The 17,155-nt window shown below is 40.6% G+C and overlaps 2 protein-coding genes across 2 annotated transcripts in view; one reads left to right on the top strand and one right to left on the bottom strand.

The window, feature by feature from the left end:
• Positions 1-5,020: 5,020 nt before the first annotated feature.
• LOC145398344 (venom protein 302-like) lies at positions 5,021-8,522 on the top strand. The gene is made up of 4 exons (XM_080271235.1): positions 5,021-5,098; positions 6,150-6,255; positions 7,130-7,257; positions 8,132-8,522. The coding sequence occupies exons 1-4, from the start codon at positions 5,037-5,039 to the stop codon at positions 8,163-8,165; spliced, it is 330 nt and encodes a 109-aa protein (XP_080127361.1). The 5' UTR covers positions 5,021-5,036; the 3' UTR covers positions 8,166-8,522.
• Positions 8,523-13,640: 5,118 nt separating this feature from the next.
• The window catches only part of nau (myogenic-determination protein nautilus), a 68,085-nt gene continuing 64,570 nt past the window's right edge, over positions 13,641-17,155 (bottom strand). Inside the window, exon 4 of the mRNA XM_080271234.1 lies at positions 13,641-13,795. Coding sequence (XP_080127360.1) covers positions 13,641-13,795 — 155 coding nt within the window. The remainder of the gene's footprint in view (positions 13,796-17,155) is intronic.

The raw sequence follows: 17,155 nt of genomic DNA, 5'->3' as shown, positions 1-17,155 counted from the left end.
CTTGAACGCTGAGCTGGAGCAATAGATTAGCACTAGAAATAAGGTGCTAGTCACGAAAAAGTGCCACAGGGAGAATTTACAGTTGTAGTATTGTCTAACCCTGCCACTGAGCGATGGGAAATATGCTGGAAAACGACGAAAATCTCAGCCATCTTAAGGTGAGCGAACAATAAAATCTGACATGGATGTAGGCAATGGGGAAAGCACAGGGCATCGGGAGAGTGCATGGAATTATTATTATTATTATTATTATTTTTCATTATTATTGTTTCGATTATGCTAAAGGCTGAAATGGTGGTAGGATTGTTAGAGAGGGGGAAGGGGAACGAGAGAGGGAACAAATAACGGTCTAACTGGGCTATTAACAAGAATTTTTAGTGTTTCATCCACGAGTTCCACAACGCTTCAGTCATACACACACTTAGATCTGTACTTATAAGCTCTCTCTAGCCTGAGCTGTTTATAAGATTGACTGTTTATACTGTGGTCATCACTAACACAGCTACCAAATCATTCATAACAAAACTAGAACGTGAGAAATACGAGGAAACAGAATGAGATCTGATTGAATTAAATGGTTATGGAGATTTATTCATCGTGGAAACTAGCCAAGATTCTTTATGCATTCCACTCTGTCTGTATCCGCGGGCCGCCCAGGTGAGCAGGGATGTCATTTAGGGAATAAAGTTTACCTATATGGGGTGGGAATAGTGGTGGACCTAAAATATGGCCCTGTCGCACCCCACCCCACAAAATGCCCAAATTACCCTGGTCATTCCTATAGTTGGCCTTCCAGACTCCTAATTAGGGCTGGAAAAATGGCAAATAATTAAGCTAACAGGATTCCAGTCAGCTCAGGGCTTCAGTGTGTGTGTCTGAGTGTCTGTGTGTCAGGGTGTGGCGGGGAAGACCGGGTGGAGTGTATGTGTGAGAGCGAGAGGCGCAGTTAGTTTTACCTCACCCTTCACACCTGTCTCACCTGCCCTGCCTCGCCCACAGCAGTAAGGTCAGGTACAGCTAAAAATCTTCATTGTCAGTGAATATTATCTTTTATTTTAGGGCTCTATAGTCAGTGTGTTTTCATCTGAGGGAACTGGGCTGCCAAACAACTAGAATCCTAAATTATGTTGGCACGAACTTCAGTGTCCTTTCTTTACAATACTCGTTTTACCTTAACTTGGTTCAAATTTTTTCATTTTGCAGCTTATTTCACGTAGCTCAATGGCCAAATAAGACAGTGTTATGACTCTAAATTCTCTCCACAGCACATCTTCGTGACTAGGATCAATTTCTAGTATTAATCTACTGCTACAAATCAGCATTCAGTATGGAGAGAGGGCAGTTTTAGGCCAGGCTGGAGTAAAACGGGTATGGTCAAATCCACCCTCCAGTCTGACAACACTTTGCCATAATAACAGTAGCAGTAGCAATAATAATAATAATAATAATAATAATAATAATAATAATAATAATGATAAAAATAATAATAGAAATAGCCATAGTCATTGTCAGTCATAGTAATAGTATAACAATAATAATAATAAAATAAATAAAGAAAAATAAAAAATGGTGCAGAAAAAAAGCCACGTATTTAATCAGCAGGGAAATGTGTGTATTGTTTTTGTACTTAATGTTTTTGAAATAGGAAAACGCCTCGTGACACCAGGAAAATTATCGACAGAGGGAACAAGTGAAACTGCAAACACACACACACACACTCCTTAATTCCTGCTTTACACTGGTTGGTGGTGGTGGTGGTGGTGGTGGTGGTGGCGGTGATTATGACTGATGATTGTTATGTTGATGTCAGGGTTGATGATAAATATGGTGGCGGTGATGATGACGATGATGATGATGATGATATGGTGGCGGTGATGATGATGATGATGATGAATATGGTGGCGGTGATGATGATGATGATGATGAATATGGTGGCGGTGATGATGATGATGATGAATATGGTGGCGGTGATGATGACGATGATGAATATGGTGGCGGTGATGATGACGATGATGAATATGGTGGCGGTGATGATGACGATGATGAATATGGTGGCGGTGATGATGATGATGATGAATATGGTGGCGGTGGTGATGATGATGATGATGAATATGGTGGCGGTGATGATGATGATGATGATGATGATGAATATGGTGGCGGTGATGATGATGATGATGATTATGACTGGTATTGTTGGTCATGCCTGGGATAATGAATATGGTGGCGTTGATGATGATTTATGCTGATGATGATGATGATTATGATTGTGATGGTTATGATGTCTGGGATGATGATGATGATGATGATGAAGACGATTATGATGATGACAATGATGACGACGATGATGATTGATTACTGATGACGGTGGTGAATACTAAAGAAAGTACCGAGTTGTAACGGGAGAGTAACGCCAGAATGATGCTAGTCATGAAGAAGTGCCAGGGAGGGGATGTAGAGCCATAGTATTGAATCACTGACACTGAACTACGTGAAATGACCCGCAAAAGGATGAAAATCTGGGCCAAGTTAATGTGAAAGTATAGTTTAAATGCATATTAGTATAAACTATTTTCACTCGTTACCAGACATAAAAAAATTCTTAAGATAAATTTCCAGTGTCTATTATAAATTGAGTTTTCATGGCCAGGTTGAAAAATAATAAAAAAACTCAGTAATAATGCGTGGGAACACCATAATGCCACGGAGCTGTCTCGTAGCAAGCGCGAAATGGCGGGAAAAACTTGCAGACGCCAAATTAGACAATGCCTGGGGACGAGCGTTGACAGGTGGGCGAAGTGGCTGAATATTAACGCAGGAATATGATTTTGATTAATGTTAGGGGCTGACAATATGGAGAATTAAACGTGAAAATCTTAGTGGGTATCTTACGCACTGCAGAACGTAGAATTAGGTTGTTGTTAAGAATGGTAAAGGTAAATGAGGTAGTTTATTGTTACGATATGACTGTGTTGAAAATATTATCAGAGGTTAGATGTGGGGATTGTAAGAATAAAGATCTTTATGAGGGAAGGTAATTAGAGATTGATAAGTACTTGATTTTGATGCTGAAAGGATTTGATACAGATTAGATGCAGTCTACACTAACATTTTCTCTGCTACTTGGACACACACACACACACACACACACACACACACACACACACACACACACACACACACACACACACACACACACACACACACACACACACACACACACACACACACACACACACACACACACACACACACACACACACACACACACACACACACACACACACACACACACACACACACACACACACACACACACACACACACACACACACACACACACACACACACACACACACACACACACACACACACACACACACACACACACACACACACACACACACACACACACACACACACACACACACACACACACACACACACACACACACACACACACACACACACACACACACACACACACACACACACACACACACACACACACACACACACACACACACACACACACACACACACACACACACACACACACACACACACACACACACACACACACACACACACACACACACACACACACACACACACACACACACACACACACACACACACACACACACACTAGCAATCGCCCCCTACCCTCCACATACAGGTTGACCTTTGAATAGCGAGGCGGGGCATCCTCAGGCTGAAGGAGTTATTTTTCGTCACAATGGAAACCCCACAGATAAAATAATCGCTCGCAGCATCCGCCCAGGTGTCTGTGGAGCGATAGACATTGTTCTTAGATAATTATAAATGTGAGGCGAGAACTGGAGGAGGGTTGTGATGTAATTAGGTATACTGACGATGATGATGATGATTTGGGAATGAAGGGTACACTAATGATGTGAGAAACTGAGTCACATTAATGATGATGATGTAGTTATATTGATAAATATGGTCATTTTTCTAATAATATTTTCACTTTCCCTCTTATATCTTATTTTTCTGACCTGTGAGACTAAGGACGAGAGAGAGGGGAGGAGGAAGGGAAGAGACTGGATAGAGGGGAGTGATCTATGAGTAAGGGGAGAGGGGTATGAGGGAAGGGAAAGTAGGGAGGGGAGAGGGGAAAAGGGGAGAAGGGTAAGGACGAGACTGAAGGGTAGGAAGAAGGGGAAAGTGGATAGGGGAGTAGAGAAATGGGGTAGAAAGAAAGAAAAGGGGAAGAAGGGGAAAAATAAGGGACACAGGGAGCATGGAGAGTAGGAGAGGGAGGAGAGAGGGTATGGGAGAGGGTAAAAGAAAGGAGGGTAGGGTAGGGGAGGTGGATTAAGGGTAACAAGGCAGCAGCAGACTCACATAACACACTCCAGGGCGCTTCAACACTTACCACCTCCAGTCTGACTTCTTTCCTGTCTTATCTCAGTACCTTACCATATTATTATTTACCAATTTACCTTGCTATATATGTGCCTATCTATCCTGTCTATCTGTCTATCTATCTGTTTCTCCATATGTCTAAAGTTTAAGCTTGCCGGAGGGGTAGAAGAGGGTGAGGGAGAGGCGTGTAGGGTGACAGGGGTGAGCCTTGTTCGTGCCTGGCAGGGTGTGGCGGTGGCAGGATAGGTCAGAGGTCACACAGCACAGGGCGCAGGGCAAGGGTAGGGATTTGGAAAGGACAGGGGGGAGGAGAGGGAGAAGCATTGGCAGAGAAAGGGAGAGAAGGGAACGAGAGAGAGGTAGAGGAGAAGGGATAGTCGAAGAAGGGAAAGTAGTAGCATCACCCTAATCATATTAACAAGATAATCATCGTCTAATCAATATCAGTATCTTTCTATGTCGTTGTCAGTTTCAATGCCATCACACTTATCCACAGCACTTCTTCGTGACTAGCACCAAACTCTTGTGTCCATCTCTCATTATTCAAGCTGGAGGGATGGCAATATTAGGCCAAATGAAAGTGAGCGGAGTATAGTAAAAAATAAATTACTCCTGTTTTTACGTACAGAAGAGTCCCTTTGAGCACCATGGCCCGCCTGCTGATGTCCGTACTGCTGCCTGCTGTCCTACTGCTTACCTACTGCTCATGGTAAGGAGGGGGAAGGGGGGTGCTGTTTGTCACTACTTAAATTAGATTCTTATGTTAACCCTGGATAGGTTAACTTTTTTTTTTGTTAATATATTAGGTAAAGTGGGGTATGACGTATCCCAAGGAAAATAAAATAAAACAAAAATACTTCCGTTTGAGATTTCAAAATGCTTCAATACACAAATAATTCAACCCATTATCTTTGAATAGGGCCAGAAATAGTTTAAATAAAAAAAAAGTATTTTTCAAAGTTTTCAGAGAATGGTGAAAATTTAGGTACACGAATTTTAAAATCAAATTTTGCAAAACTGAAAAGAAATATCGTGATTCCTTGGGTGGCTAGCGGTAGACCGATGTTTGGACCTTCTGTATACAAAAGGAGAATTACAGCAAATTAAATTAATCACAAGAGGGCTCAACTGAGGTTACACTATAGGTTAACTGGGGTATGACATACCACAATGGCTCTATAGAGCAAAATCAGAGCCAGGTACAGCTATGACCCCATCATCCCCATGAAGAGCATCACTAGGCAGGAAGGTAATGAGACGGACAGATCTGTAGACCTTATGCTCATAATATTAAAAACTAAATCTCGGGGACTGGGGTTTCTGATACCCCACATTACCTATCTAAGGTTGATTCTAGTTTCACACTGTTCATTCTCGCTCCACACTGTTCATTCCCGCTCCACACTGTTCATTCCCGCTCCACACTGTTCATTCTCGCTCCACACTGTTCATTCTCGCTCCACACTGTTCATTCTCGCTCCACACTGTTCATTCTCGCTCCACACCGTTCATTCTCGCTCCACACTGTTCATTCTGGTTCCACACTGTTCATTCTCGCTCCACGCCGTTCATTCCCGCTCCACACTGTTCATTCTGGTTCCACACTGTTCATTCTCGCTCCACACTCATCCCTAATATTCACATCACAAGCGAAGTACCATCCCACATCTCAAGAGGAATATTGGTGATTGGCTTATTCTCTCTCTCCGTCTACGTGTGGTCGATAGGCGCTGATTCCAAGCCTCTTTTCTTCACCCCAGGAGCGAGGGACTGTCTTGCGTCTGTACGGGAGAGTGCGATCCGCCGACGGGATGTCAGTACGGAATAGAGAAAGATGCTTGCTTCTGCTGCGATGTGTGTAAGAAGGTGGGTGGTGGTGGTGGTGGTGGTGGTGGTGGTGGTGGTGGTGATGGATGATGATGATGATTGATGATGATGATGATGATGATGATGATGATGATGATGATGATGATGATGATGATGATGATGATGATGATAGATATGATGACGATGATGATATATGATATGATATGATATATGATATGATATGATATATGATATATATGATATATATATGATATATGATATGATATGATATGATATGATATATATATGATATGATATGATATATGATATGATATGATATGATATATGATATGATATGATATATGATATGATATGATATGATATGATATGATATGATATGATATGATATGATATGATATATATGATATGATATGATATATATGATATATGATATATGATATATATATGATATATATATGATATATGATATATGATATATGATATATGATATATGATATATGATATATGATATATGATATATGATATATGATATGATATGATATATATGATATGATATATGATATGATATATGATATGATATATATGATATGATATGATATGATATATGATATGATATGATATATGATATGATATATGATATGATATATATGATATGATATGATATATGATATATATATGATATATGATATGATATGATATATGATATATATATGATATATATGATATGATATATATGATATGATATGATATATATGATATGATATATGATATGATATATATGATATGATATATGATATGATATATGATATATATATATGATATGATATATGATATGATATGATATATATGATATGATATATATGATATGATATATATGATATATGATATGACGATGATGATGGTACCCCCCCAGGGCCCCGGTGAGAGGTGTGGGGGCCCCTTCAACGTGAGTGGGAACTGCGGTACAGGCCTGTTCTGCAAGAAGGATGTGCCCCCGAGCGATGTCAACCATTTCCAGGAATTTGGTGTTTGTGTTAGGAAGTAAGTGATGAGTTGTGTGGTGGTGGTGGTGGTGGTGGTAGTAGCAGTAGTAGTAGTACTGGTGATGGTAGGAGGAGGAGGAGGAGGAGGAGTAGTTGTTGTTGTTGTTGCAGTAGTTGTAATTGTAGTAGTAGTTGTAGGTGCAGTAGTTGTAGTTGTAGCAGGAGCAGTAGTAGTAGTTGTAGTAGTAGAGTAACCTAGGTCTGGCAGAGTAGATACATCAACTCCAGGCAATCAGTCTCCACTGCGAGGCGCTGGGAAGAGTATAGAGGTTTTGTTCCTGGATGGACGCCGCATTTGCGTCTCTCCGCCCAGTTAACAGGATCACCATAGTATGCTACAAATCAGTGTTATTTGGTTATATGGTTACCACCCTGCGTTTGTAAATGTTTTTTTTTAAGTTACAGGAAACTATAAGGCTTGCCACTCAGTGTAGCAGATGCACCTAATGAAAGCACCAAATGAGGAGTGGATGGTGGACGCTCTAACCTACCCCTAGCGATAGCAGTAACAAAACCAAATATATAAATAAATGTTGAAACAAATATAGAAACAAACAGATAAATAAATAATTAAATAATAATAATAATAATAATAATAATAATAATAATAATAATAATAATAATGAGATGGAGGGATGGAGTGGAGACGTATGTGAGGGAGGGGGGTGTGAGCTGGGAGCAGGGCAGTGAAGTGGCGGGGGACAGGACGACGTGGAGGTGATTTGTTTGTGGCCACCCCGTATGGGATTAAGGCGTCTGGCAATAGAAAAATAACAATAATAATAATAATAATAATAATAACAATAATAATACTAATAATAAACAGCAAATGTGTCTAAATTTTCCCTAACTTCAGTCATCTATTTCCTCAGGTTAACCCGTCCCATCGTCTACCCTCCCCATTGACTCACCTGACATCGCGTGAAGGAGTGCCAGGAGGGGGGTTTGACGAGTTCTAAGTTCCTGTCTATGTAACCCCCATTTTTTTTTCTGTGTCTGTCTGTCTCTCTGTAAATTCATATATGTATTTTGTTCTATATATTAAACAGAACAGCGCTTTTCTTTGTCTATTTTTTAGTTTTTTTTCTTTCTTAAGTACATGATTACATGAGATGCTACAAGAAAGATGCAGAATATTGAAAATCTTCCATGTAATCTTCTGTATTTCTGTTGAGTGGAAAAAAAATATGAGAAAGAGAAGGAATATCAAAATTAGGTGAAGATGTACTCAAATAAATAAATAAATGAATGAATAAATAAATAAATAGTTAATATTCCTATTTATCCCAAACACGGCACTAATTTGGCTAAAAAAAATGGTGTATCTGTATAACCCTGTGTGATCATAAGGATTTGAAATTTACTGTTTACTTCCGTGGTTACAGAGTCGTAATATTAAGGCTTCGTACTTACCGTGTTCTTAGCTATTTATTATTCCTGTTACATGTTACTTAGCTAGTTTATGCTATTTATGAATTTATAGTATCGAAATAATTTGCTACAGTAACGTACAAGTGGATGGATAGTTGTAATATGAAACATTAATCGCTAAGAAAGACGAGAAATTCCAAAGCGAGTACGAGGAGCTTCACCTCAGTCGCTGGCAGACCTGTAGACTCAGTGACAAGATCATCATCATTCAGCAACTTAGAAGTCAGGTATAATTATTCTCCTGTGCAAAGAAAAAAGGGGATAAAGTGTATGGTAATCACAGGCACATTTATCTTCTTACTGTAATAGGAAAAGTATATGGTAGGACACTTACTGACAGAGGAAAATAACAGAGGAATTTGTTTGAGAACAGGGAGGTTTTAGGAAGGGAAGAGGTTGTGTGGATCAGACATTCATTCTTAGGTCTTTATTGGAAAAGTTTCCAGAGAAGGGAAAAGTTGTATGCGGCCTTCCTGGATTTGGAGAAAGCATATGACAAGGTGGATAAACAATGATTGTGGAAAGTATTAAGAATATACGGAGTATATGGGAAGTTGTAGAATACCGTGAAGTGTATGTATGAGGGTGCTAAGGTTGCAGTGTGTTTTGACAGTGAAGTGAGTGAATTTTTCTATTTGACGGTTGGATTGAAACAGGTCTGTGTCATGTCTACATGGTTGTTCAATTTGTATATGGATGAGATTATAAAAGAGATACAAGATAGGGCAGTGGATGTTGCAGCGGCCATGTTGAAAGTGGATTGTTTAGAAATTCCCTGTACTGTTGTTTGCAGATGATACGGTGTTGTTAGGTGAAGATGAAGGGGAGCTACGAGGTTTGGTGGATGAGTTTGGAAGTGTGTGTAAGAAACAGAATCTAAAGGTGAATGTAGGGAAGAGGAAAGTTATGGTCTTCGAGAGAAATGATGTCAATGAATGTACAGTGAGTTTGGATGTGGAGGAAATGGAAAATGTGAGTGCATTTAAGTACTTGGGTAGTGTGATGAGTAATGTTGGAAGGTTAGAGGGTGAAGTGCTTGAAAGGGTACAAGAAGAAAAAAAAAGGTTGCTGTTCTTTGAAAGCAGTGGTATGGAACAGGGAAGTGAGCATGGAAATAAAAAAGTCGTTGCATGACAGTATTGCGATACCAACTCTATTGTATGGAAGTGAAACCTGGACCTTGTTTGAAGGACACAAGAGTGAGAGCAGTGGAAATGAGTTATTGGAGAGGAGCACGTAGAGTCACATGGAGAGACAGACTGACAAATGAGGAAGTGAGGGAGAGTTTTGTGAATGTGGATGTGAGAGGAAACGTTTGGAGAAATACACTGAGGTGGTTTGGCCATATGGAGAGGATTGAGAGAGAGAGACTGACAAGGAGAGTGTATGTGAGTGAGGTGGAGGGGGGGGAGGCCGAGGATGAGATGGAGGGATGGAGTGGAGAGGTATATGAGAGAAGGGGAGACCTAGGATGAGATGGAGGGATTGAGTACAGAGGTATATGGCAGATGGAGAGATTGAGGAAGAAATGGAGGGATGGAGTGGAGAGGTATATGAGAGAGGGGGGTGTGAGTTGGGAGCAGGGCAGTCATGTGGTGGGGGACAGGTCGATATGGAGATTTGTTTGTGGCCACCCCTTATGGGGTTAAGGCGTTTGGCAATAGATACACGTATTGATAGATAGACAGACAGATTTAATAATAAACGGAGATTGGGAAAATATTTGAAGTATATAAAAAATATTTTTTCACGTAACTGTCTTTTGCCAAAAAAAAAAAAAAAAAGAAAAGAAAAGAAAAAAGAAAAGCAAACTAAATCATGATTCCTGCTAAAGATGTACCTAAAATGGTCTAAATAACAATATTTTTATCCGATCTCTGATGTTGACTGACAGAAGACAGCGTTTTACAGACGAAAATCTGAACAAATTCATGGTTACAAACCGCTTTAACAATCGTTCAGCAGTCTAAGTTATATATATCTTATAGTACTATGTTTTGTATACAGGTCTGTAGCCGGAATTTCATTTCGGGGGGAATCGTTAGCTAATTCAAAAAAGTTAATCATATGTTCTTTTCCTTTTTTTCATTTGTTTAGCTATATGTACTTAATTTCAGTTTATGGCTTGCTAATGGCGATCAACTAATATTCCGTATTAATTAAGGTTATTGTTTTGAAATGTCAACAGATTTCAGGGGGAATCCACTCCTGTCACCCCTGGGTGTAGGATTGGTTGTGTATCATTTCTGATTTTGTTTTCCTGAATTTTTCGCGGAAGTAAAGCACTGATTAAAGCCACATACATATTTTAGTTTTTCCATCACATAATTTGGTAAAAATATATTAAAAAAACTAAAATGGCCTAAATAACAACATTTTTATCCGATCTCTGATAATAAATAATAATATTCTCATTATGTTTAGCTGAGACTTACCTTCCCCGTTTACTAAATTATAAATGGGGTCCCTGAGAAATCAGCTGCACGGCTCCAATAAGTGATTGACCGATAAAAAAAAAAAGATACATCCATTTTTAGCTATCAAATTTAAATTTCTGCATCTAGGGTAAAGAAAAACAATTGCTGTAATGTTAACTTCTTTATATGCAAGATCTCCTTAAACGTAACATAACTCCTCCCTCTCAGTGAAGGAAGTAAACAAACACTCTTACAGCCTAATTAAGTGTCCTTTGGTCCAGAATGTAGGTCGTTTCTGCAGCCTGCACGTCCTTCATCTCGACTACAACCAACCTACATCTCTTTGGCATCATAACATGGTCTACAGCAGGTAAATTATTCCTATATCGTTCACTATTTTCGTTAACATCATCATCATCCGGTCGATCTCGTCATTGTTTACAGAGGTATAAGCTGTACAGTTCGCCAGGCGTTTGTGGTATGATTTAATATGATTTTAAAAAGACACTGGCCAGCCTGATGTAAAACCATTAATACATTTGAAACTCATTCGCTTATTTACATTATGTCCAGATATTTCGCACTACTGTCACGGCATATCAAAGATGTTTTTTTTTTTTTTTTCCGAGTTTGCTTTTTGCATTTGAATTTTCGTGTTTTATAGAAACTGCCGGATATATATTAAAAGATTCATACATCTGGAATATCTTAGCTTATTTACATTCTCTTTTCAAATAATTCACACAGTTTTCACTGCATTTCGCCCTTGTTTTCGTATTTCTACGCTATTTACCCGCGCTAAAGATAGGCTACAGTCATTGTTTTTGCCGATTATCACTGCTTAACGGCTAACTGTCTTTGTTGTATGGACACATCCATTGATAAAACAGAAAGAGAACACGTCACGGAATTTGTCATCGCTACGCTTCATTTACGATGGTCCAAGTTTTCGTCCTTCTGAAGCATATTTCCCGTAGCACAGGGGTGAACTAAGGCAGTACTTCAGTCCTGCACCCCTTCCACAACACTTCTTCGTGACTAGCACCATGTAGTTTTAATATCTTCTAGTAACTCAGTATTAAACAGAGCATTGTAGGTCCCGAGGAAGTCACTTATTGGCAGTGTAAGCAAAGACGCTTGGGGGGGGGGAAAGAGAGAGAGAGAGAGAGAGAGAGAGAGAATGGAGAAATGAATTCCCCGAGCTAGGCAACTAAGGCCATATAGCCCCGCTGGGGTTACAGGAGGGAGCTACCCCTCCCGGCAACGGTAGCCCCGGGCGAGGCTCGAACTTGCGACCTCCCGATCACAAGCTCAGCGCGCTACCACTGTGCTACCGCGCCCCCCAGAGAGAGAGAGAGAGAGAGAGAGAGAGAGAGAATAATTTGGGGCGTTGTGTGTAGAGCAGGGAACAACAGAATTAGCTAGGCTTCTGTTGTGTTTTGTATATTAGAATGGGGCTGAAAGGGCTGTGGAGCAATGTATAATTCTCTCTTTCTCTCTCTCTCTCTCTCTTTCCCGTCGTGTGATGTGTTAGACGTCAGTGGAAGTTTTTTTTTTTTCTTTTTAAGATTTTACCGACAGCCAACCGAAAATTGCGTATCCTTGCATTTTAACCATTCACGGTACTGTGAGGGTAGGATACAGTAAGTTGTTGCAGTACGGTGATATTTGTGTGTCCAAACGGTTGATTGATTGATTACAGCAAAAAAGATCGTGGCAGCGTTACAACAGAGGCCATCGTTGCCGTACAACAGAAGTAAAGCAGAATAAAGATCGTAATTGTGCTTGTGTGCAGTAATGTGGCTGATTTAATTGCAACTTTATTATGGCGTTGCAGCAATGGCCGTTTCGTGCAACCGAGTCCTTGAATATAGTGAGAAGATGGTTGCAATCCACTGTCGCAGTAATAACCTATGTTGCATCGCTATCCACATGTTTAATTAGGCATGTAATTAACTTAGGTGGAATTTGTCAGGTATTGTTTTGAGCGTCAGAAAATAATTATTGTACTTAGCATCGTTTTCTTAATACACACGTAGGTGTATTCTTAAGACGGAAATAGCTAAGGCGTAGACAGATCCACAGTTTCCTACAGTTGTTTGAGCAGGTTAGGTTGAGAGTAGATTCATCTTTCCTTCGTTGTTTCATTAAGGTCCGAATATTTGTCAATCAAGGCGGTTCCCAAGCACTTTCTTCCTTATCGGTTTACATCAGCGCATGTCGCATTTATATTAACTTTTTTTTTACTGTAAATATGCTGATATTGAACGAGATGTGAGAGGAATGGAAGAGAATATTAGGGTAAAACAGGCAAAATGAATCGCAGAGGAAGATGTCTTGGTAAGCATCCCAAGCCGACGAGAATGACCACAATGCACCAGTGTTCATTTGGTGTTCAGTCTCTGTGCTAGATGTTCTTCAGTGTTCGTTCTAGTGTTCAGTAGCTGTGCTAGGTGTTCTTCAGTGTTCATTCTAGTGTTTAGTCGCTGTGCTAGGTGTTCTTCCGTGTTCGTTCTAGTGTTCATTCGTTGCGCTAGGTGTTCTTGTCTGCCACGGAGGACAGGACCCCCGTGGTGGCAGGGCTGATGGACTCCACGATGAGGGAGAGACAGTCCAGGCTTGACCCCCCCGTCGCCCCTCCACCACCTCCCCCTCCACCCCCTCCGCTGCCCCCTCCTTGCTCCTGCCCTGTGGAAGAAGAAAAAAAAAATTAGTTTGAAATATGACAAAAACAAATAAACAAAAATAAAGTTAGTTTGAAATATGGAATTAAAAAATAATTTTAGTTTGAAATATGAAGTGCCCTCTAGTTCTTTCACCTTAACTTGGCCCAGATTTTCGTCCTTTTGTGGATTTTCTTGTAGCTCGAGAAGAAAAGGGATACATCTGCTCTCCTTTCCATAGCACTTCCTCTTGACTAGCATACTGTTCTAATGTGGATTAAATGTTACAGCTCAGTAATGAAGGTAGACGGGTGAAGTTTTAGGCCGGCAAAGTGAAAAGAATATACATAGAATTTACAATCACAGGTCATATAGTATCACGTTAATCTCCTTCTCTCAGACGGACTCCTTCCTCTCCATTATTAATTTTCTTTTTCTTTTGGTATTAAGTAGCCTAGCCCTGGGCCTCTACCATCCTGATGAGGCAGCAAGGTGTGGTGTGGTGTGGTGTTGATGCAATTAGGTGTAGCGTGTGGTGTGGTGTTGATGAACCAGTAAGGTGTAGTGTGTGGTTTGGTGTAATGTGGTGTTGGTGAGACAATAAGGTGTAGCGTGTGGTGTGGTGTGGTGTTGATGAGGCAGTAAGGTGTAGCCTGTGGTGGGGTGTTGATGATCCAATAAGGTGTAGTGTGTGGTGTGGATTAAGTCGGTGATGACGGGATAGACATGTCTGTATTGTGTATGAGTGTATTATACGAGCATTTACAGAAGGATGCAACTTAAATTTCTGCCTAAGTAGAAGCTAAGTGGCGCTCGTGAGAAATTTTAAACAAGACAGTAGTAGTAGTAGTAGTAGTAGTAGTAGTAGTAGTAGTTGCAACCTCAGTCTCTTGTAAATTAAACCCGGTGGACTGTGGACTGAATTTGACCTTCCACAGTCCACCATCCTCCTTTTGGTTGATAGTGAGGGGACTGAGGGACGTGTGTATGACCGGGCAGCACCACCACCCAGTCTCATCCATGCCACTACGTGAAGGCATACCTCTTTAGCACCAGAATAAGGAAGAAGGTGAAATGCGTGAAGGACAATATTTCATACGTAGACAAGGCTGAAAGTTCGCCATTAGGGAAGAGAAAGACAAATGACAGCGACCAGTAACAGGAGACAGGAAGCAAAACAAGTATGAAAGCAAGAGAAATGAGGGAGAGGAGGGGAGGGTGAAAATAGGAAGAGGAAGAGAGGTTAAGTGAGAAATCAGGGAGAGGAGGGGAGGGTGAAACGAGAGAGAGAGAGAGAGAGAGAGAGAGAGAGAGAGAGAGAGAGAGAGAGTTAAAACCAAACTGTCTGGGTAACAAATGCTGCTCCTTTTCCTCCCTTCCCCTTCCCTTTTCCTGTGTGTTTATATAGCATTCCCTCAAAATTCCTCTTCCATTTCTTGCGCAAGCTCTGTTCTTATTTATCTTTCATTCTTATTTATCTTTTCATCTTTTAAAAATTAAAAAGATCAAAACTATACTGTATAATCTAAGTGGGCTCTCACTTAAACAAGATCAAGATACAGTTTTACTTGGACTCATTTGTTACTGATACTTCCTGATATTAAACTAAATACCCAGTTGCCTTATTACGTTTATTAATTCAACTGTTGTCTAGGATTAAGATCTGTGTTTATCGTGACTTCCATCACCCCAGCTCCCACACTCTAATCTTTGTTGTGGTAATGATGCTTGTTGGTGAATGTGGTGGTAGTGTTTGTTGATTGTGGTTGTAATGTTTTTTGGTTGGAAGTAGCGTTTATTAATTGTGGTGATAATGTTTGTAGATTGTGGTGATAATGTTTGTAGATCATTGCAGTAATGGTTGTTGATAGTGTTGGTAATGTCTGTCGATTGTGGTAGTTCTGTTTGTTGTGGTAATGTGAAGGAGAGAGCAAAGAGTGAAGCATCTTAGAGCCAACGCACTTAACAAGGCTGTAGACATTATCCTCTTCTTAATGTCCCCTTGAGACGTGAGAGTGGCTTGCGTGTGTGTGTGTGTGTGTGTGTGTGTGTGTGTGTGTGTGTGTGTGTGTTGTGTGTCTATTCATGTTATTTACCAAGTGTGTGTGTGTGTGTGTGTGTGTGTGTGTGTGTGTGTGTGTAAATAATGGTTTCCCCCGACGCCATACAGACACGGGATTTGTACTGGGGTTCAGGGAAGAGGTTGCAGAGTCTAGAGTTATTGGGTTTGGCATTTTTTACTAGTACCTGTACATCCCAGTAAAGAACAGCAACAACAACAACAACGCTACTTTTGAGAGAGAGGGGGGAGAGAACACACACACACACACACACACACACACACACACACACTGTTTACCTGTCTAAATGTCTGTCTATCTCTCACACACACACACACACACACAGCTGCGCACATAAAGCCTCTTCCTGCTGACTTGACGGCTACATTGTTGACACTAGACAGACAGATTGACGGGCTTAAGGTGCAAGGAATGTAAACTAGCGTAGTGTGCCCTCGATACTGCCTTGGGTGCGCGCCAGGCAAAGAAAACGGGGCGGAGGAGGAAGAAGACAAGAGAGAGAGAGAGAGAGAGAGAGAGAGAGAGAGAGAGAGAAAGGAATAAAAGGAAAAGATATAAAGTGTGGGATTAAAAAATGGAAATAAGATATGGAAGAAAGTTGTAGAGAATGTAAGATAATGAGAAAAAGAAGATGGAAGAAAGTCTAATTATTTTTTTTTATTGTTCATCATCCTACTGCCATATACTTTTTTCTTTTTTCTTTCTTTTTTTTTTTTTTTTTTTTTTTTTTAGCTTCGTGGTGTTTTGTAGTGAAAGTATCAGAAATAATCTCCAGTTTCCTTTCTTGCATAGGAAAGGCTCTTGAAGCATGGGAGTGAAGGAGATGCCCACCTTCCCTTCATTTCCTCCCTTGACACATTTCCTCCCCTCTTTGCCTCACCTCCTTTCCTCATTAGGTACATTTCCTCCCTCATTTCCTCTCCTAATTTCCTCCCCAGACGTATCCTCCCATCATTTCCTCCACAGACACATTTCCTCCCCTCATTTCCTCCCCAGACACATTTCCTCCCCCCCATTTCCTCAAAATATCTCCCCTTTTCAGCCTTGGTTTTATGGCATATGAAACTCTAATGGGGAAGGCTTAAGTGTTCCGCTAAGGGCACTCTCTGATCCCCCTTAAAAATAGGCTAAGGGGAGATGGGTGAAATGGGGGAAATGGGAGCCGCGTAGGGGTAATGGGCTGCGGAAATGGGTGTTTGGGTGCGTTGGTATGGTATTGGAGGGAGAGAGAGAAAAACTTGGGGTGTGTTGGGTGTAGAAGCTTTGGAGACTGGGGTGTGTGGGGTGAATGGGGTGAGTTGGGG

The sequence above is a fragment of the Coenobita brevimanus genome, chromosome 45 (genome assembly GCF_032717465.1).
Source record: "Coenobita brevimanus isolate Jiangsu-jjx chromosome 45, ASM3271746v2, whole genome shotgun sequence".
NCBI classification, from domain to species: Eukaryota; Metazoa; Arthropoda; class Malacostraca; order Decapoda; family Coenobitidae; genus Coenobita; species Coenobita brevimanus.
This window is presented reverse-complemented; position numbering and strand designations above follow the sequence as displayed.